This window comes from Dermacentor variabilis, chromosome 10, assembly GCF_050947875.1.
Source record: "Dermacentor variabilis isolate Ectoservices chromosome 10, ASM5094787v1, whole genome shotgun sequence".
NCBI lineage: Eukaryota > Metazoa > Arthropoda > Arachnida > Ixodida > Ixodidae > Dermacentor > Dermacentor variabilis.
In genome coordinates this window covers 116,926,447-116,948,024 of record NC_134577.1, presented here as the reverse complement: position 1 = coordinate 116,948,024, position 21,578 = coordinate 116,926,447, and the positions used below count along the sequence as shown (strand labels likewise).

Sequence of the window (21,578 nt, the reverse complement as noted above, 5' to 3'; positions counted from 1 at the left end):
TATTCTAAAGTGCAAGCAGGTTTTTTGAGTGGCTGTGATGGCACCCCAGTCGGGCAGCCACCTCGATTTCAAGTAAGAGCAGGGGGCAATGACCCCATGGCGAGGTAAACTGGATTTCCGAGAAGCGGGGTCAACATATAGTGACGGACGCCCAGTCTTTACAAGCTTTTCAAGCGTATCTTCTCCATATTTCATTAAATTGACTGTTATTCCATCTTCTCCTGTTGCTTTTCCCCGGTTCATGTCTTGCAAGGCCCTTCTAACTTCATCATCAGTTATAGAAGGAGCCTGCGTAACCTGTTCTTTACTGCTTCTAATGGAGGTATCCCGACTCCTCTGGGTACTGTACAGGTCCAGTATAGATTCTTCCGCTGCTTTTACAATACCTTCGAGATTGCTGATGATGTTACCCTGCTTATCTTTCAGTGCATACATCTTGGTTTGTCCTATGCCAAGTTACCTTCTCACTGATTTCAGGCTGCATGCATTTTTTACAGCTTCTTCAGCCTTTCTCACGTTACAGTTTCGAATATCACTTATTTTTGCCTTGTTGATCAGTTTTGACAGTTCTGTGAATTCTATCTTACCTCTTGAGTTGGACACTTTCATTATTTGTTGTTTATTTATTAGGTCCTTTGTTACTTGGGAGAGCTTGCCTACTGGTTGCCTTGCTGCTTTGCCTTCCACTTCAGTTGCTGCCTTTGAAGCCAGTCTAGTTATGGTTTCACTTATTACCTATATGTCATCTTCATCTCGCTGGTCTAATGCTGCATATTTGTTTGCAAGCACCAGCCTGAATTGGTCTGCTTTTATTCTTACTGCATCTAGGTTGGCCTGTTTCTTCTCGACTAATTTTACTTTTTCTCTGTTCTATTGAGGGAAATCCTACACCTCACTAACCTACGATCACTGCACTTTACCCTACCTAGCATTTATACATTCTGCACTACACTTGTTTCACCATTAGGGCTTTTCCAGGTTCTTAACATTACAGTGCAAACGCCCAAGATGAACCACAAAAAGAAAGACAGGACACACAATGGCGCTGGAGCGCCAATGTGTGTCGTGTCTTTCTTTTTGTGGTTCGCCTTAGGTGTTTGCGCTGTAATGTTAAGTTCAGAAATATGTATCAACTAGGCCCAAATGAAGTTTTACTGAATTTCCCAGGTCCACTTTTTGTTCCAGCGCTTCCTGAAGAAGGTAATCATTATTTCAAGCTTATTCCATTCTGCGAATTCTGCCAACATCTCTCGTCTAGTGTTCCTAGAATTGATGCTCTAGTTGCCAATTGCTTGTTCACCAGCCTGCTTTTTCCCCACTTTTGCACTGAAGTTGCCCATTACTACACTATACCGAGTTTGCACTTTTCTCGCCGCTAATTCAACACCTACATAAAACTGTTCTATTTCTTCATCATCGTGACTGGAGTGTAGGCTTGTACTATGTTTATTCTATACCTCTTATTTGACTTTATTATGACTACTGCTACCCTCCGACTAATGCTGAAGAATTTGTCGATGTTGCCCACTGTCTTTATGGATTAGGAATCTTACCCCATATTGTCTATTATCTGGAAGCCCTCTGTAGCAGAGGATGTGGTAGTGAGTCAACACTGTATAAGCCTTCCCAGTTCTTCTAACCTCACTAAGGCAAATATCCCATGCAATGCCTGATAGTTCCTCAAAGAGTCCTGCTAAGCTAGCTTCACTCGCGGGGGTTCGTGTGTTGAACGTCACCAGGTTCAGTATCCAGTGGCGGGCTGTCCGGGTCCAGAGATTCTTAGCACCTTGTGCCACATTGCAGGTCTGACCTCTACCTTGGTCAGGTGCTCCGCAGCCGCTGGGCGACTGAGGGCCATAGGTCAATTGTGGGAGTAATGAGGGAGGTATGGTCGAATACAGCACCAGGGAGGCCAATTCCTGTTCTGGTGAAGGAGTGTCTTTGTTCAAGCTCAGTGGGCCTTCCTCATTTAGTTGCACCTGGACTAGTATAGCCCCACTGGCTCTCAGCACTTTTTTGCCGGTATCAGGCGTCACTCCAAGCCTGAGGATGTAGTGTAATGGAGGAGAATTCAAACTTACAACCTTCAGGTTAGAGGCCCGATGCTCTACCTCTGCTCCACACCACCACCTCAGTCACATAGCTACATATGGAGCACTCTTCATGTAATCCAGCTCAATGAGTATATTTGTGATATAAGCCATAGCAGACTTCCTTAAATTCTGTTCGCGCTAAAGAAAAAAAAAAACAGTACTTTGAAAAGACGAAGTGTTGGGTTATCATGTTAGTCCATCATGTTGACTGGGAAACTTTGTGCATGAAAATTTGCACATGGCCACAGGGAACAGAAAAGGACAAATGCTACTGCCAACTGGTTATTTCTTGGCACAAACAACCAATTTATAAGCTCTTTCAAGCGCAGGCATCATGTCGCTTGTTCATATTGCATGAAGGTATATCAACAAAAACTACAGCACAGCAGCAAGACTCGACTGGCTCTGCAAACTTTTTATTAACGAGCTTTCTGTTATCTGTATAAGCGAGGCATCAACTTGCCGCCCAAGGTCTAGCCTAAAGCATTTTTAATACTTATATAATATACACAGTATAACACATGCAGTAGTCCTTGCTGATATGCCTTCACTCTTTCATACGAAGAAGTGGTGTTAAGCATGTACTTGAACAGGCTTATAAATTGGTGGTTTGTGTAGAGAAATAAAAGTTGGTAGTGGCATTTGTCCATGCCTGTTGTGCCTGTGTCTGAATGTTGTGCTAAGTTTTCCAGTGAACACATTCCATGTAAGTTGGAAGGTCCAAATGCCTTACTGTGACCATCCGCTCTTTTATTGTGAAACAAGTGGCAATCTATAACACCCACTATGGCACCACCAATGAAGGGTCTTCCCACAAGGAACAGTAATTATTTTTCATGAGAGGAAAACAAGAGTGGCCGCCCCTTCACAAACACGCCATACAGCATTTCAGTTTTCTAACATGTGATGCTTCGTATAACACGTAAGTATTGATCTTTTTGTTATGTATGCTGAATTCAAAAATGCAATCCTATGCCAGGTCAAAAGCACAAGTGGGCATAATGCTGGTGAGCACTATGAAATAAAACACTGACGAGGAGAAAATTTCGTGCTGCACCAGAAAGGAAACCATTCAAAAGTCTATCTGGGTTATTGTTTAATTCCCACTGGTAACATCATTAGGAACCACCAATGACTGGGCAGGAATCAGACTAAACACTACTTTTACTGATCAGTTATTCTTAGGAGTGTGTGCATAGTGATTTTTTAGACTAAATCAAATATGAATCGAATAGTGCCCGAAGCAAATCGAATATAGAATAGTTTTCGGATAATGAACAGCCTTTATCGCAATTAATATAAAACAATGTTCACGTCCTAGTATTGCTAAAGTTAGAAGTTTCTGTCATTACATAGTACGTTATGAAGTTGTTTATTAAAGTGCAAATGGAGCATTAGGAGCAAATAAGCAGTTTTTTTTATGCACAGGACTATTCGGAGTATGACTACTTAAGCAACATAGCCTCTTGCTCTGAAGTTCTCGTGTTTTATTTCTATACTATGCACGTGGGGGTGAAAGTTGACCATACATTTGCTCCAATTTTCTGTTTAATTGGGCACAGTTTAGGTTTTGAAACATTCCAAAGGTATTAGAAAAACGTTCACATTTACGAATAGTGACTATTTGATTTGAAGACCGAATCAAATAGGAGACTATTCGATTCGAATATTCGCACACCTCTAGTTATTTTTACGCGGGACATGGCCCATCCGACACCATTTCAGCAGACTGAAAGGTTGCTAATAATCCGGAAAGCACAATGTATCATTTAGGATTTATGCGTGGGTGACTTAACGCCAGGCCCATTGCAATGTGTTTGATACACTGGAGGGAAGTTTCTGTTGTGAGCGTTTCAGAAAGACTATTTGTTGGCTTCTTATGATATTGCTAATTAGTCACTTAATCTTTTATCTTTTATCACTTTTATCTCAAATAATATTTCACTGTTATTTTTTAGTACGACTGCATACTGTCCGTGGGCCTAAATTAAAGGTGAACATGTTTTATTTTGCTTGATGTTGAACGGCCTCTGTGGGATTTCTAAAACCAGTTTTCTGTCGTTCCAGAGTATAAGCGGTTCGAGTGCAGCTGCAGCAGCGCAACAGTATACGTCGGGTTGCTCTACATCGAGGCGAGATGAAAGTTCGGCAACACTCGAGTGTCCGCGCAGTGGTGATCGGAAGTTCACTGGAACAGCGCGCCACCAACCTCCCAGCTGCGCACCACGCGCTAGTGAGGGCCTCCAATATGACTATGCGGCGGCTTGCGGCGGTCACTTCGCGCACGTCATTCGATGACTGCAACAACCGTTGTCTTACCGGCAAGGCGGGCGCCGACCTCTGGAGAACGCGTCGCGCTGCTACGCAGACAACGGGGCCAAGGTTGGGCCGAATGGTTTGGACGGGGTATTGCCCGATTATTACGAAACGCCGCTTACGGGATCGGGCGCAGAGGCGCGCATCCAATCGCTAACTGGGGCGACGTAACGCGATCGGGTTGGATGGCTGCCGTGGCGTACCGGGGCCAGAATGCGAAAGGTAGACGACGCGTATTCCTTCCATATTCGGCGCAGCTCGGGTCGTCGCACAAGCGGTACTGCTGCTCGGCGCTTGGACGGCTCGTCATGCATCGTTGACTTCCCCCTGGTCTAACGGTTTCGCCCTCGCTCACGGGCAAGCGAACCGTTATCGGCTGACCGGCGAAAGTTGCGGCTGCCTGGAAGCGGTGACTAAGCCTTCGGTAAACACTGGCACCCGCCGTACCTACCACGCAATAGGCGGAACACGCGTTACAACCCGGAGAAACAAATCGCCGAACGAGTCGGGGCCCCCATCGACGCCGATCACCTCAGCTGCTCGCCACTCGTCTGCTCGCATCTTGCGCTGGCAGGGCGAATAGCGGCTGAGCGTGTGCGAGCCAGTTTCCGAAGGGCTCCGTCGCTCGGCTCACGTTGTCAGCGTAGAGTGGTCGTCGCGAATCGTCGCTCTACCAGCAAAATCGAAGCACGCAGGCTATGAAAGAGAAAGATGCGCGCAGGCGGCGGTGTGTTTGTCGCGAAGGCGGGTGCAGTGGGGAAGAAGGGGGCCGGGTTGAGCACGCCTCTAGCAAATCTCGCCATTTTTTGCGGCGCCACGGGCCCGCGTCAACGGTTCGAGCTGCGAGAGTGCCGCCCGATTGGGTTAGCAACCGAAACGAACGCGAATGTCGGCGGTGACGACCACGATACAGCATGCCTAAGCAAATTCACCTTTTTGTTGACAGGTTACTAGGTCCTCCCAGCTTCCGTAGTTATGGCGTTTGACTCCAAGGGCAACAGTTGCCAACTGCCGTAACACAGCATAAACGACATGTCACTCCGCGCGCTCGTTGCATAGTAACGGTACACAAAACATTAGAAGAAAATATTGTGCGCACGTATCACAAAAAATATATTTATATTTGCAAAATTAATGCTTCCTTAATATAGTTAACAAACTAATACCTTATGTAGACGCTACCAGGCATCAGGAATGTTGCACTCTATTTTCTAGCGTGCACCTGTTTGGTTGTAATTAGGCACTCGTTGGAGACGAGGAAGCTAGGGACGCTTTCGTCGCCATGTTGCTAGGCAAAGAAATTTGCGAACTGCGAAAAAATGTGGGACGGAAATTAGATCCTACATGTTAGAGCAGAGTGTAAGAGTGAAAAATGGGCAATGCTAATTTCATCCATCGAAGGCAACGTTGGAGCTAGAATTAATATTGCATGAACTGAGGCGTTCGTGTGACCTTGATTACGCGTTGCTAGGACGCTGCCGGAGCAGACGACGTGCAGTCGTGTTCACGGAGTTCGCGATGGAAGATTTCGGCGGTCTTTTCGAGTACCATGGCATGGACCTTTTACAGGAAGTGCGCCTTTAAAGATGAACTAGACTCGCTATGGTCCACGATACGCAAACTGTTAAAGGGGACCCTTTCTTGCAGGCCAGCTTCGAACGACAAAACAAGGCAAAAGCGGCATATCTGTTCAGCTACGTCGACAGTCCTCCTGCCTACCTTCCGCTGAAAAGAGACTCGCTTCCTGTTGATGGCACCATCAAAATCTGTAAGCAATACACTATGATCTTACCATTATGCATTGTGATTCATAATGGTAACATCGGTTTAGCGTGAGTTTCGTTTTTGGTAATCGTGCGTTGTGATCGATGTGTTTTGGTGTGTTTCAAAAATATCTAAACCAGCCACGAATATCCTTAAGCCGCGAATATAGATAAAGATGTACTACGGCAAAACAATATGTATTTCGCAAGAAAAGTAATATTGGATTATTCATCAAGTCGGCAACATATCTAGCTGAACGACGTACGCAAGCCATCTGAATAATGTACACATCTCTCTACATTCTTGGATAACGTGGCTTCATTATTGTTGGACTGAAGATCACTCCTTTTCTTCTGGTATGGTCCGGGGATATGCACTTTCGCTTTTACGTTCCTTTGCAACTTCTATGAACCTTCATCACACACACACACAAAAAAAATCGTAGATACTGTTTTCACCATCTTATGTTCAACATTTTCGACCTGAACTGTTTGCATTAAAGAAAGGTTGGGGACCTGTATACCTTTCTAGGGTTTCGAGGTCCCCCAACCCTTGTTCATTAGCAATATTATAAGCCCCTGAGCGCCTTATATAAATGACTATATAAGGTTTCCGTAAAACAGTTTCGTTTACGCTTTTCAGGAGCGTATTGGCTTCGCCCCCTAGTGGCCGTGCCGAGAAACAGCCGAGAAACGGCGAAAGGGGGCCTGCTTTCACGGTGTCCGCTCAATGCATCGTAGTTCTGTAATCATTGTGGTGCCGCCGCGCCCAAACCCGGAAACTAAAGAAAGAAAGAAAAAAAAGAAGCGGATGCCGGAATACTTGTTGTGTATAGTTGTGCGTGTCATCGTGGTGGAAACGACAGCACTATGTGATTTCACCTTTCGCGAAAGAAGTCGACGACGCGCATCATAGAGCGACTCGGATGAGAAATTTCGCATAAGGAAACGGTGACAGCTGATACTATACCGCTTCGTTCGAAACACTTCACAAGGGACTTCTTTCTTCCCGGATAGCAGAACATTGCTTTAGATATCTTGTTGGCGTTTCAAGTCGCCGAGTGTGCTTTGTTTAGGCAGGTGCGCGCTTTAATAAATCATAGTTTCAGCTTCAATTGGTTTTGTTCGTTTCTAGCTCACTGCCCCAGCATTAGTGTTAGAAACGCTTTAAGCAACATTAATATTCTTGCTGACGTACTTTTGTCTGCAGGCACGGTAGCAGGAATTATAACTACCTCGGAAAGTCTGAGGCTGATCACGACTCATATTCTTATGTCGCGAGCTAGACGACATATCGTTAGCATATCATGCTTTAGTTTAGCGGTACAAGCTGCAGATGCTGTTGTCTGATTCAACGCATTGTGTTGTCAGTTTATGAGCTCTCAAGAAATTTAGAAGCAGCAGCGAAGAGCGCTCGTTGCAGCTTTGGAGCGTTCGACCTGCGCACAGCGCCGCTTTTCCGACATGGTGCACACACGTGAATTCCATTATAACTGGTGCAGTTCGTCTGCAAGTCATGCAATTACACTAATACAAATAACTTTGCCCAAAAGAAAACCTTCGCTATGTTTCGGAAACCCCATGGAAGAACTTCTTGATTTATCGATTGGTTTCGACTCTGCCTTTGCTATGAACGTGTGACTCTGCTACGATTATCTAACACCGGTATATGCTGACATTTTAATCACTGGGCTTACTTAAATATAGATGTGAGATCTCTTGAAAGATAGAAGGTACTTGCGGTCTTTGGAATTTATTGGTGTTTCCTTGACGGTCGGTTGCGATAAGAGTGCTCTTTATAAATTAGAGCCCCATTCTGTCGTATAAACAGTTGGTAGTCCAGCCACTTTCCTGTCTTCTTGTATGTTTTTTGAGTGCACAGGAACATAAAGGGCGCAGAATGTTCAAAATGCGGGCAAGATAGATGACGGTTATCGTTGTGTGGCAAATATACAGCCCAAAGGGCGTAAACTTTTTCTTACACTCTTAAAACGGTTGCACCCTTCGGGGTGTGTATTTGTCCCACAACAATAATCATCTGCCTTGCTGGCGTTTCCTTTCTTGAAAACTCGGCTCTGGCTACTTTCCTGTCGAGAATGCTGCGTCACACTGATAACGCGCATGCCGTTCGTGACTTGGAAGTACCGGGCTCGCAGCGTTAAAGAAAGGAAACGCGGGCAAGACAGATGACGATTATTGTTGTGGGACATGGTACGCCCCAAAGGGTGTAAATGTTTCTAAGAGTGTAGAGTGCATGCACTCTTAAACAAATGTACACCCTTTGGGTAGTATCTTTCCACACAACGATAATCGCCATCTGCCTTGCTTGCGTTTCCTTTCTTGAAAACGCTGCGCTCGCTACTTTCCGGTCGGGAATGATATGTCCTGCTTATAACGCGCTTGTCGTTCGTGACTTGGAAGTACCGGGCAATGTAAATATACCTGGTAGCGAAGCTTTCATAGGAACCCATACGTTCGAAACATGGCGGTCCATCGGCGATGATGATGATGATGTTGTGGCCAACCCTTCGTATCGGGTGGACGTGGCAACCACGCCCAAGCCAGAATGACGCTCTGTTGTCTACCTACCGAACAAAGCAGGCACAGGTAGGAAAAGGAAAGAACACCAAAAGAAAGAAGAGAAGAGGGGAGAATGCGCTACACTGATAAGCACTCACTGGGGTCCATCCGCAAGTGCCGCTCGCCATCATTCAAGGCGCTTCTTTGTCTCTGCGACTACGGCTCTGTCTATACCGCATGCACCGTCCTCTCTACTAGTCTGATCGAAACCAAGGGCAGCCTCCAGAGATAAACCCTGCGCGGCAGATGGCCCAACGCCCTCACGCCGTAGCACCACATGTTCAATGTTTTCGTCCGCTTTCCCGCACGCCCGACACCGCACATCACTGTTTATGCTTCGAAGGCGCACGAGTGTACGGAGCGCACCAGCTCTTGCTTCAAAGAGCAACCTACTCCCGAGGGAATTGTCTTACAGGTGCACCATGCCAATAGAGTTCTTATGACATCGGCACACAGCCAACGTCGACTTCGCTGCCATATTTCGCATCCAACGTGTTTCTTCTTCATCTTGTACTCGTTGCCGCGCCTGTTTTATCCAATCCGCCGGTGAGTTTGCACTGATAGGGGAGCGAAACAGGCCATACTTACTTTCTATGCGGTATAAGCGCCTCACCCACGGCGTGCGCATGCATGTCGCTGACAAGTAATCGAATACACGCCACGCCCACCGCTCCCGAGGCATGACGAGCAGGCGGCCACGGTATGCGATTTTGCTGACCGCCTCCCGAGCCTCAAAGCTCGACCAGCCTAGGTCGCCCTGAATAGCCTTGTTGGCCACCGCACCATGGCAGCCGAGATCTCTCCGACCACCTTCTCGCTGGCGTCGCTCCAGCCACTCCCGCGTGGGTGCCGAGAGGCAGAGCACGGCATTTGCGAACGTTAGCGCCGGTACATGGACGATTTTCCACAGGTCGCGGACCATCACAAACCGGTTGCAGCCCCACAGACATCGGCGACGAAGGATGCACTGCGCCCGAAGTGCTTTCTGGCGGAGGATGTTCTCTTGGTGGCCTCAGAGCTCCAGTTCACTTGATATTAGGACTCCCAAGTATCTGTATGTCGAGCACACCATCAGAACCCCGTCTCCCAGCCTTATATCGCCGTCATCCATGCCTGGGCCCGCGAGGGGGACTATTGCAGATTTTTTGCAGTTAAAGCAGAACCCAAGGCGATTTATCTCTGCCTGGCAGATGAGCGCCTGCAGGTCCTGAGGGCACTCTGCCATCAATACAAGATCGTCAGCAAAGGCGAGACCAGCAGGTAGTCTACACCTCTCATCCATGCTGGAGCGGTTCACAAGGTGCCTCGATGCGCGCGCCCCCCTCTGCCACCGTGCGGGCGCGCGCATCGAGGCACCCTAGCGGTTCATGGGTTTAGCGCCATCTGTATGTGGTGGGAACACTTCTGGCGGAAGAAAAAATAGTGTGACGCCCTGTCCGTTAAAAACAGAAGTGATGTCATTTTGTTTTTGAAGGCGCGAAATTTGTTTTGTTGACCTGCCTTTGGAGCTATGTATTCAAATGCCCCGCCATTCGATTTGATGGGCGTTTGGGGCTTTTAGCGCGGAAAGCGATGCAGGAAAAGGACAGCCGTACGGTTGTCGAAATCGCACCCCTGCACAGAACATATGTGCTTTCCTTGGGGGCCGACGAAAGCTTTAGGTGTCGAGTGCTAATCCCATCGTCGGATGCCATGGCCGTCGGCCAGCGCAGTCGCACGAAAACAATACACAATTAGCTGGCGGTCGTAACTCACTATATTTGACTGAACAGATTAAGAAGCGACGAAGCTACCCGCGTCGCCAAGTTCAGACAAACTTCGACAAGCAAAAAAGCACAACGCGTGAGGGGGGCGTATTTCAACAGGTCAACTTTACGAGCGCGCCTTTTTGCTCATTTCAAGACGTGCATTGCATTGCGAGTGATAGTGGCGTCAACGCCTCCTGTAACGATGGGCGCTGAAAAGAAATGCATTTATTAATAATAATGAAATTAAATAAACTTGTATTTTCTGAACTCGTCACGAATACATAAAGTTGACCAGGAATTTTATTTTCGTTGACTGAATGTAACTATGTCTCGCTCGAACTTAAAAAAAAAAATGCTTTTTTCTTTCCTAATGTTTCTTCCCTACAAACCTAGCAGCTCTTCAATCGCTGCTCCCATAACACCCCTTGCTGGTGTCGGTGACAATTTCTACTGAACCGCTTTACGCCCGAAGCTTCGCGACCTATTTGGATCGACCTTGTACCGGGTTCGCAGCGTTAAAGAACGGAAATGTGGACAAGACAGATGACGATTATTGTCATTTGGCAAGATACGACCCAAAGAGTGTAAATTCTTTTAAAGACTGTACTCCGCCGATTGCTCCAGCGGGAGGTAGATTTTCAAACCAGAATCTAGTGGTTCTCGGCGTACATGAAAGAAGTATGGGATACACATCGCGTACACATGGCGTAGCCAGAAATGTCGTACGGGGGGGGGGGGGGGGGGCTCACAATGCAGCTCGGCCTCCTCCTAAGAGGAAACGAAACATTAGGTCTGATGATCCTATTGTCACGTGGTGGTGACGTTGAATAACACAGTAGCAATACTGTGAACGAGAAAACTAACTTTTATTGGGCGAACCTGTGCCCACAAAACAGGCTACACTTATAGCACAACGATAGCGGCGAACACGCTCGGCGATCGTCGAAAATCTGATCTGCGGGTCAAGCGCGTCGGCTTTTATAGAGCAGTCGTCGAACGTTCCAGACTAATCGTTCGGACCCGCGTGCCTTCCACAAAGTTCTACACCATTCGCGTTACGTGATGAAATCAGATAACACAAGGTTCGGCGACAACAGACAGCCGGGTAGAAGCATCGATAACTTTCCAGAAACGTCGGATACGTGCAGGCGCTTCCCGCGCTGTGCGATTACATTTGTTAAGCGGCGAAACGTGGTCGCCCGAAAAAGATAAGTACACGTGTCAATACCCCCCTCTTAAAAAGCATCGTCCCGATGCTATAAATATAAGAGAGCGAAACACAAAAGGGCACTAAGTAACATAAGTAACAAAACAACAAAAAGAAACAAAGTCCAAAGGTCAGTTACGCGAAGCCCCAAAGTTCATTAACGCTGGTAGTACGGCTTGAGTCGCACAACGTGGACTATTTCAGGTCGTGAGCGGCGCCGCTGTGATAGCGAAATGCCGTCTGGCACGACCTCATAGTCCAGTGCGCCAATACGTCGGATGATCTTGTACGGTCAGAAATAGCGACGCAAAAGCTTCTCGCTCAGTCCTCGTCGGCGTATAGGGGTCCAAACCCAAACACGGTCACCGGGCTGGTACTCGACGAAGCGTCGTCGGAGGTTGTAGTGTCGGCTGTCGGTCCTCTGCTGGTTCTTGATTCGCAGGCGGGCGAGCTGTCGGGCTTCTTTGGCGCGCTGGAGATAGGTAGCGACGTCAAGATTTTCCTCGTCAGTGACGTGCGGCAGCATGGCGTCGAGCGTCGTCGTCGGGTTCCTGCCGTAAACCAGCTTAAACGGCGTGATCTGTGTTGTTTCTTGCACCGCCGTGTTGTATGCAAAGGTCACGTACGGCAGGACCGCGTCCCACGTCTTGTGCTCGACGTCGACGTACATTGCTAGCATGTCGGCGAGGGTATTGTTGAGGCGCTCTGTGAGACCATTCGTCTGCGGGTGGTAGGCAGTTGTCCTCCTGTGGCTTGTCTGGCTGTATTGCAGAATGGCTTGGGTGAGCTCTGCTGTAAAAGCCGTTCCTCTGTCGGTGATGAGGACTTCTGGAGCACCATGTCGCAGCAGGATGTTCTCGACGAAAAATTTAGCCACTTCGGCTGCGCTGCCTTTCGGTAGAGCTTTAGTTTCAGCGAAGCGGGTGAGATAGTCCGTCGCCACGACAATCCACTTATTTCCGGAAGCTGATGTCGGAAACGGTCCCAACAAGTCCATCCCGATCTGCTGAAAAGGTCGGTAAGGAGGTTGGATCGGCTGTAGTAATCCCGCTGGTCTTGTCGGTGGTGTCTTGCGTCGCTGACAGTCGCGGCATGTCTTGACGTAACGGGCGACATCGGCGGTTAGGCGCGGCCAGTAATACCTTTCTTGTATCCTCGATAGCGTCCGGGAGAAACCGAGGTGCCCAGCGGTCGGATCGTCATGTAGGGCGTGCAGTACTTCTGGACGTAGCGCCGACGGAACAGCAAGAAGGTAGTTGGCGCGGACTGGTGAGAAGTTCTTCTTCACGAGTAGGTTGTTTTGAAGCGTGAACGAAGATAATCCACGCTTAAATGCCCTTGGGACAACGTCGGTGTGCCCTTCCAAATACTCGACTAGGGCTTTTAGCTCCGAGTCTCCTCGTTGCTGTTCGGCGAAGTCTTCCGCGCTTATTCCAAGGAAGGCGTCGTCATCCTCGTCACCTTGCGGCGGCGGGTCAATGGGGGCGCGGGATAGGCAATCGGCATCTGAGTGTTTTCGTCCGGACTTGTAGGTTACAGTGATGTCGTATTCTTGTAGCCTGAGGCTCCACCGTGCCAGCCGTCCTGAAGGGTCTTTTAGGTTAGCTAGCCAACACAACGCGTGATGATCGCTGACCACCTTGAATGGCCTGCCATATAGGTAAGGGCGAAATTTCGCTGTGGCCCAAACGATGGCGAGGCATTCCTTTTCGGTCGTAGAATAATTGTCTTCTGCTTTTGACAATGATCGGCTAGCGTAAGCTATCACGTGTTCATGTCCATCTTTTCTCTGGACTAGGACGGCACCGAGGCCTAGGCTACTGGCGTCAGTGTGTATTTCGGTATCGGCGTGCTCGTCGAAGTGCGCAAGTACGGGCGGCGACTGCATGCGTCGTTTGAGATCTTGAAATGCATCAGCCCTGTGGCGTTTCCCACTTGAACTCGTCGTCACATTTAGTTAGCTGTGTCAGCGGCTCAGCGATGCTTGAAAAGTCCTTGACAAATCGCCTGTAGTAGGCACACATGCCAAGAAATCTACGCACTGCCTTTTTGTCGGTGGGCTGCGGGAACTTTGCGATGGCAGCTGTTTTTTGCGGGTCGGGGCGTACTCCGGATTTGCTGATGACGTGGCCTAGGAATAGAAGCTCATCATAAGCGAAGCGGCACTTTTCTGGCTTCAGTGTGAGCCCTGATGACTTGATTGCTTCTAACACTGTCGCAAGCCGCCTAAGGTGATCGTCGAAATTTCCGGCGAAGACAACGACGTCATCCAGGTAAACAAGGCACGTCTGCCACTTCAGTCCGGCTAACACCGTGTCCATGACGCGCTGAAACGTTGCAGGTGCCGAGCACAGTTCGAATGGCATGACCTTGAACTCGTAGATGCCGTCTGGGGTGATGAAGGCGGCCTTTCACGATCTTTTTCGTCGACTTCTATTTGCCAATAGCCAGACTTGAGGTCCATCGAGGAGAAGTATTTAGCGTTGCAGAGCCGATCCAATGCGTCGTCTATCCGTGGGAGAGGGTATACGTCCTTCTTCGTGATCTTGTTCAGACGACGATAATCGACGCAGAAACGAAGGGTTCCGTCCTTTTTCTTCACCAGGACAACAGGGGATGCCCACGGGCTTTTCGACGGCTGGATGATGTCGTCGCGCAGCATTTCGTCGACTTGTTCTCTTATAGCTTCACGTTCTCGCGGCGAAACTCGGTAAGGGCTCTGACGGAGTGGTCGAGCGCATTCCTCGGTGATTATGCGATGCTTGGCGACTGGTGTTTGTCGAATCCTCGATGACGTCGAAAAGCAGCCTTTGTATCGTCGGAGCAGACTTCTGAGCTGCTGTTGCTTAATCATAGGGAGATTTGGATTAATGTCGTAGTCTGGTTCGGGAACCATGGTCGTCGGGGTAGATGCGGCGGAATCCGAGATGACAAACGCATTACTTGTTTCCAGAATTTCTTCGATGTACGCGATCGTCGTGCCCTTGTTGATGTGCTTGAACTCCTGGCTGAAGTTTGTCAGCAACACTTTCGTGCTTCCTCCGTGCAGTCGAGCGATCCCTCTTGCGACGCAACTTTCACGGTCTAGCAGTAGACGTTGGTCGCCTTCGATGACACCTTCTACGTCAGCGGGTGTTTCGGTGCCGACCGAAATAATGCTGGAGCGAGGTGGGATGCTCACTTGATCTTCGAGCACACTCGAGGCGTGGTGACTACGAGGGTTCTCCGACGGTATCGCATGGTCTTCCGACAGAGTTATTGACTTCGACTTCAGGTCGATGACTGCGCCGTGTTGGTTGAGGAAGTCCATGCCGAGAATGACGTCTCGTGAACACTGTTGGAGGATAACGAAGGTGACAGGGTAAGTCCGGTCGTGAATGGTAATTCTTGCCGTGCACATTCCAGTCGGCGTTATGAGGTGTCCTCCGGCGGTACGAATTTGGGGGCCTTCCCACGTAGTCTTAACTTTCTTCAACTGGGCGGCGATGTGTCCACTCATGACGGAGTAATCAGCCCCTGTGTCGACTAAGGCGGTGACTGCGTGGCCGTTGAGAAGCACGTCGAGGTCGGTGGCTCTTTGTCTTGCATTACAGTTCGGTCTTGGCGTCGGATCACGACTGCGTCGCGTTGACCTGTGGCTGGTATGTGACGTCGTCAGGTAGTCTTTCGTCGTCGCAGTCTTTTCTTCCAGACTTCGTCGGGACGGCGGCGTGTCGTTATGTCGTCGAGGTAGTTTCTTCGGCGTCTTCGTGGGCGGCGGAGGATCTTCGACAGTTCGACGGACAGCAACCGCACCTCCATCGGTTGCTGCTTTTAGTTTTCCGGATATGGGCTCGCTGACCGGCCCCGGGCTGGGCCAGTGTATGGTCGGCGCTGCGGCGACAGGTAGCGGCCTGGTGATGGTGAACGCGACGGTCGTCGAGAGCTCCACTGAGTAGCCGCCAGGTAGTCAGCGATATCGCGAGGGCGTTCACCTTGCTGCGGGCGCGGAGCGTTGACGGCGAAACCTCGCAGTCCCATTTCCCGGTATGGACATCGTCGGTAGACGTGACCCGCTTCTCCGCAGTGGTAGCAGAGCGGGCGGTGGTCAGGAGCGCGCCAAACGTCGGTCTTCCTCGGGTAGCTCCGCTGGGCGACGGGTGGGCGCGCTGTCGGCGGCGGCGGCGGTGGTCGACGGAATTGCGGCGTTACAGGGCCCTGGCGCGGTCGCGGAGGAGGGCCTTGACGGCGTACGACGGCGGCGTAGGTCATCGCTTCGGGTTGGGGTTGCGGTAATTGAGGTTGCACCTCCGGAACTCCAAGCGACCGCTGAACCTCATCTTTGACGATGTCAGCGATCGAGGCCACTTGAAGCTGCGACGACGGGAAGATCTTCTGAAGCTCCTCTCGTACGACTGCCCTGATAGCCTCGCGCAGGTCGTCGGAGGCCAGTGATTGAACTCCGGCATAGTTTGTAGAGTTGGCGCGGTGGTCGAATTGCCGGTTTCGCATCTCGAGTGTCTTCTCGATGCTAGTGGCCTCGCGAAGAAACTCGTCGACGGTCTTCGGTGGGTTTCGTACCATACCGGCGAAAAGTTCCTCCTTAACACCACGCATTAGTAGCCGGACTTTCTTTTCTTCGGACATTTCCGGGTCGGCGTGGCGAAATAGGCGGCTCATTTCTTCTGTAAAAATCGCGGTGGTCTCGTTGGGCAGCTGCACTCGGGTTTCCAGTAGTGCTTGGGCTCGTTCTCGGCGTACGACGCTTGTGAATGTCTGTAGGAAGCCGCTTCGGAAAAGGTCCCAGGTCGTTAACGTGGCTTCTCTGTTCTCGAACCACGTCCTGGCAGAGTCTTCCAATGCGAAGAAGACATGTCGCAGTTTGTCGTCGCCATTCCAGCTGTTAAATGCAGCGACCCTCTCGTACGTCTCGAGCCAGGTTTCCGGGTCCTCGAATGTTGAACCGCGGAACGTCGGAGGCTCCCTGGGCTGCTGCAGCACGACGGGTGACGCTGGTGCTGCCATTGGGGTGGACTTGGTGGCCATCCTCCTAGTCGTCTCGGGCAAAAGTCCGTGCTCCGGGGGCAGTCCTTGCAGCCTGCGGCTACCTCGCTGGTTCTTGTCGACGTTGGTGTCTTCCGAATGAGGGCTTGGGTCACGGCTTTGTGGGGGCGTCCGGTGCATGAACGCAAAGCACCTCCACCAGATGTCACGTGGTGGTGACGTTGAATAACACAGTAGCAATACTGTGAACGAGAAAACTAACTTTTATTGGGCGAACCTGTGCCCACAAAACAGGCTACACTTATAGCACAACGATAGCGGCGAACACGCTCGGCGATCGTCGAAAATCTGATCTGCGGGTCAAGCGCGTCGGCTTTTATAGAGCAGTCGTCGAATGTTCCAGACTAATCGTTCGGACCCGCGTGCCTTCCACAAAGTTCTACACCATTCGCGTTACGTGATGAAATCAGATAACACAAGGTTCGGCGACAACAGACAGCCGGGTAGAAGCATCGATAACTTTCCAGAAACGTCGGATACGTGCAGGCGCTTCCCGCGCTGTGCGATTACATTTGTTAAGCGGCGAAACGTGGTCGCCCGATAAAGATAAGTACACGTGTCACTATCTAAATACATGTAGAAGGAGAATTCGTTTTTCTCGGCAACCACTTCACCAAATTTGATGAGGTTTGTTGCATTTAAGAGAAAAACTTCCATTCTAGCGACTGTTCGTTTCGAATTTTCGATTTAAGTCGTTAATATCTTATTGAAAAGTGTCAAAAATCAAAAATTTTCAGAAAACGAAACAATGAGGTTTACAACTCTGCAAATCAGCAATGAAAATTGATGTCACAATTCTGTGAATTGCACATAATAGTAAATCTACAGTAGACAAAATTGATGTTACACATGTATCTCAAGAAATTAAGTATTATGGAAATACGGCTTATGCAGAACCTTTGTCATAACATAACCAATTCACATAAGATACATATAGACATATCGAATTTGTCCGCTTTAAATCTTGCAATGGATGCCGTTTACAGAACCGGGATGTCTGTACTTGATGCCGAGCTATTAATTTGTAAACTTCGTGCTTCTATTTCTTTTTTTTTTAATGTTTCGAATTTTTCAAAATATTTTAAACAAAGTTCAGGCCCTAAATCGAAATTCCGCTTCCAACAGACACTAGAATTTAACTTACTCTCTCAAATGCAAAAATTTCATTAACATCGATTCAGGAGTTATCTCAGAAAAGCGTTTCTGCGTTTTACATGTTTCTGAATAGGCCGCACCGGAGTTGGGCCCGAACTAAAGCTTCCTCATAAACAATTTGCCTAGGGATCAAATACATGAATAATAACTGCATTGAGCATTTAAACATTTGCCCCATTGAGTAACGAGTCGCGCGATTCCCGTCTCATAAAATTCCTTGGGTTGCTGCTTTATAAAGTCTCCAACGGCCTCTTTCACGTCATCGTGTGGCACGAATCTGGTTCCCTTGAGCTGTTTCTTCAGGTGCCCCAACATGTGGGAGTCACAAGGCGACAGGTCTGAAGTGTATAGCGGATGTTGCAGCGTTTCCCGCTTAAACTTTGCCAGTTTTGTATTAACCACCTCAGCGACGTGGGGACGGGCATTGTCGTGGAACAAGATGGCCCCATTCGTCAATTTTTCACGTAGTTTGTTTTTGATTGCGACACGCAGCCGATCCGGCGTTTCAGAATAACGGAAACAATTGATAGTCTCTCAAGATTTAGCAAATTCTATCAGTAATGGCCCCTGAAGATCGAAAAATAAAAGTGAAGAACACCTTTCCGGCGGAAATGACGGCCTTTGCTTTCTTTGGGGGTGGTGAATTAAAATGTTTCCATTGTAAGCTTTGCCGTCGTGTTTCAGGCTCGTAGTAGTGATATGATTGTTCGTCTCCGATCAGAATTGCAGACAAGAAATTGTCACCCTTATTGTGATACCGGATGAGATGAGTTAAGGCAGCGCCGAATTTCTCCGTATTCTGGCGGTGATTCGAAATCTTGGGCATCCATTGCGCACATAAGAGCCGGTAAACGAGATGTTCATGAATTATGGTGTGAACGGTAACGGTGAACAGAACCGTGACTGTTGTTCACACGCTCTGGCAGTTCATCGATGCTCATCGTCCGTTCCTGTGTCATCAGCTCATCAACCTTTGCAATTTTGTTAGGGGTGATTACGCGATGGCTTTGGTCCGGTCTGGGATCGTCTTTACAAATTTCACGTCCTTCTTTGAACCGTTTGTTCTAACGCTTCACAGTGTCCAATGAAATGAAATGTTCAATGTACACGGCAGCCATACGGTGACTAATTTCTTTTTGGGTAGCACCTTCAGCTGTCAAAAATCTCACGGCATCACGCTGCTCAACTTCTGGAGCGTCCATTACGTCACGCAACCATGTTCGACCCAGTGTATGAGCGCATTAAAGAACATTTATCCTCACACCTGCGTGTCACTTTTGTAAATGAGAGATGCCTGTGTGCTACGCGCATGCCTTGCAGATAATGAAGAGAACCATAATTGCGCAGGGTGGGTAGGCTCAATTTTATTTGACTCGCCCTCGTACATTAGAAATGCGAAGATGCAATGGAATATACAAATGCGAAGATACAGCTTGATAAAGGGCAAAAAAATGCCACGGGAAACAAAGTTCATTGCACGTATGCACAAAACCTCGCAACAAGATATCTAAACATACGTATAAGTCTCCAATAAATCTACGTATCTAAGAAAAAGTCATGGTATATAATGGGTCAAACAAGGCAAATAAACATGTTGCGCAACCACAGATTCACAGATCACCGCCCCCTCCTCCCTCCAATCCCCCGATGTATCGCGCGCGACGGAAGGCGGCGCGCTTGCTCCTCACTTTTCTCCCTTGCGCACACAAGACTGAGCCACCATCGTCGGCCCACCCACGCCATCCCCCACCTACGCTTCCACTCGCACATACAGCTTGCGGCGCGCGGTCATGATGTTATCGCCCTTGGACTTTATGCGGAACATGAAAGCGATGGCGACGGCAGGAATGCGCCTAGAGTGTCAATATAATTGCTATCGCAATAATATAATAAGAGTATCCAGCAGCTGAAGCGCCCCATGGCTCATTACTTTCCGCAATAGAAGTAACAAAATAGAACTTTCAACATGCGACAATTCGCTGCGCCGCAACAACGTTCTTTTTTCTTTTGTGGGGCGGGGGCACCGTAAGAAAAAAAAGAAACTGAAAGGAAAGTATGTTGGTCACAATCGAATGCCTACTTTGGGCAACTAATGTGGCTATTAAAGGAACATCGAAGAAAACTCGAGGCGCTTGGTCCACCAAGAACCATGCGCATATTGCTCCGTATCCTACACCGGCGAGACAAGACTTTCTGGAGAAGTTGCGCTCAAGCGAACGCGGTGCAATCCGTCGAGTCCCCACAGTGATGGCGGCGAGCGACCATTGTTTATTTTTCTCGTCTGCTGGCTAGTAAGCGGCCAAGACTCTGCCAGGCGAAAATGCACTCGGCCAGCGAAAACCGAACGCGCACCCAAGTGCGCCGCGCGGTGGTCGGGGAAACACGAGAAAAACGCATGCGCATTCCCTACCCGCTGGCTCTGGCAGCCCGCGGGTAGGGGAGCGAGAACAAAAAAATTGAAGAGGCTCAATGTGTCCTCGCGATTAAAAGTCAAAGTAGAAAAAATAAATAAGAACGTAGTTGCCTTGGCTGGCTGTAGTGTAGTCACTGGATGCTTTGCGCTGTTTGGATCCCACCGATGGCATCGGTTGTTGGGAACTCGGCGCTGACGCCCGTGGTTGTACCTGGGTCGCAAGCCCCAAGGGTAGCGTTGGCCTGGCGGCCTGGGGTGCAACTGGAAGCATCCGAAGGTCCCGGCAAAGCATGAGTCGACTGGTAACAACAAAACAACTTGTTTATTTTAACATTGCAAAGAGTTGGCGGTCAGGTTGACCGAAGTAGAGAGACGGGAGAGCACTTTACTCAACAGAAGAAATCGGAGCCCTCCTTTTGGCGTCCGGGGGCAGCTGTTTTTATACTCTCGCAGTTGAGGGCAAGAAGGAACCCCTCAATAGACGAGCACGTGAATGTACAATGGGCTAATGGTGACGCACACTGTCGTAGCGCTGCCGGTCGGGCACAATGACTGGAATGAGAGGGTGATCCCTGCTTTCGCATCGCCTGGTTCGGGCACAATGACTGGAATGAGAGGGTGATCCCTGCTTTCGCATCGCCTGGTTCGGGCACAATGACTGGAATGAGAGGGTGATCCCTGCTTTCGCATCGCCTGGTTCGGTCACAATGGCACATACACTCACACACGCACATGAAGACACGTGGCATCGGAATATGCCTGGAAACGCCTGGAAACACCTGGCGGGGAGCGTTGCGGCGACGACGAACGGGCCAAAATGTCTGCCGCCCCGCCGCAGTCGCGCCGGCAAAACCGCGTGTCGCAGGCGAAACGCAACAGACCGCCCCGCCGGGGGAAGGAGATCCCGATGGACAGGGGACTGCATCCGCTGTCCGGAGGGATGTCGCTCGATGATGCTCATAACCGAAGTCGGGCGTCCCTCGACGTTTCTTGAGCGCAGCGCACAGAGAAGGCCTCGTTCTCTCGTTCAGGTTCGCACGGGACACTGCAAAGTGACTTCGGGAGAGTTCACATTTTTGTTCTCGTTCCCGGCAAGCGTTAGAACTACGCTGAAACTCAACCGCTCAGTCAGCAAGCACGGCACAACCCTCACTAAGCCCTGCCAGGCTCTTTCCCCTTTTTATACCACTGCCTAGTTCCTTACAGTAGTCTAGCATCACTCAGAACGCGTCCACAAATTGGAAAATTGCACTAGAAAGC

At 49.3% G+C, this 21,578-nt stretch overlaps 2 protein-coding genes across 6 annotated transcripts in view; one reads left to right on the top strand and one right to left on the bottom strand.

The window, feature by feature from the left end:
• Positions 1 to 5,421, bottom strand: part of LOC142560899 (DNA-binding protein RFX2-like) — a 160,652-nt gene extending 155,231 nt beyond the window's left edge. For 4 of the 5 annotated variants that reach the window (XM_075673310.1, XM_075673314.1, XM_075673313.1 and 1 more), the window contains exon 1: positions 5,342 to 5,421. The gene's annotated coding sequence lies outside the window, so the exon portion shown is untranslated. The remainder of the gene's footprint in view (positions 1 to 5,341) is intronic. The other variant, XM_075673311.1, reaches the window with a different exon arrangement.
• A 338-nt stretch (positions 5,422 to 5,759) lies between these two features.
• The window catches only part of LOC142560898 (uncharacterized), a 141,979-nt gene continuing 126,160 nt past the window's right edge, over positions 5,760 to 21,578 (top strand). Inside the window, exon 1 of the mRNA XM_075673309.1 lies at positions 5,760 to 6,177. Coding sequence (XP_075529424.1) covers positions 6,012 to 6,177 — 166 coding nt within the window. The 5' untranslated portion in view covers positions 5,760 to 6,011. The remainder of the gene's footprint in view (positions 6,178 to 21,578) is intronic.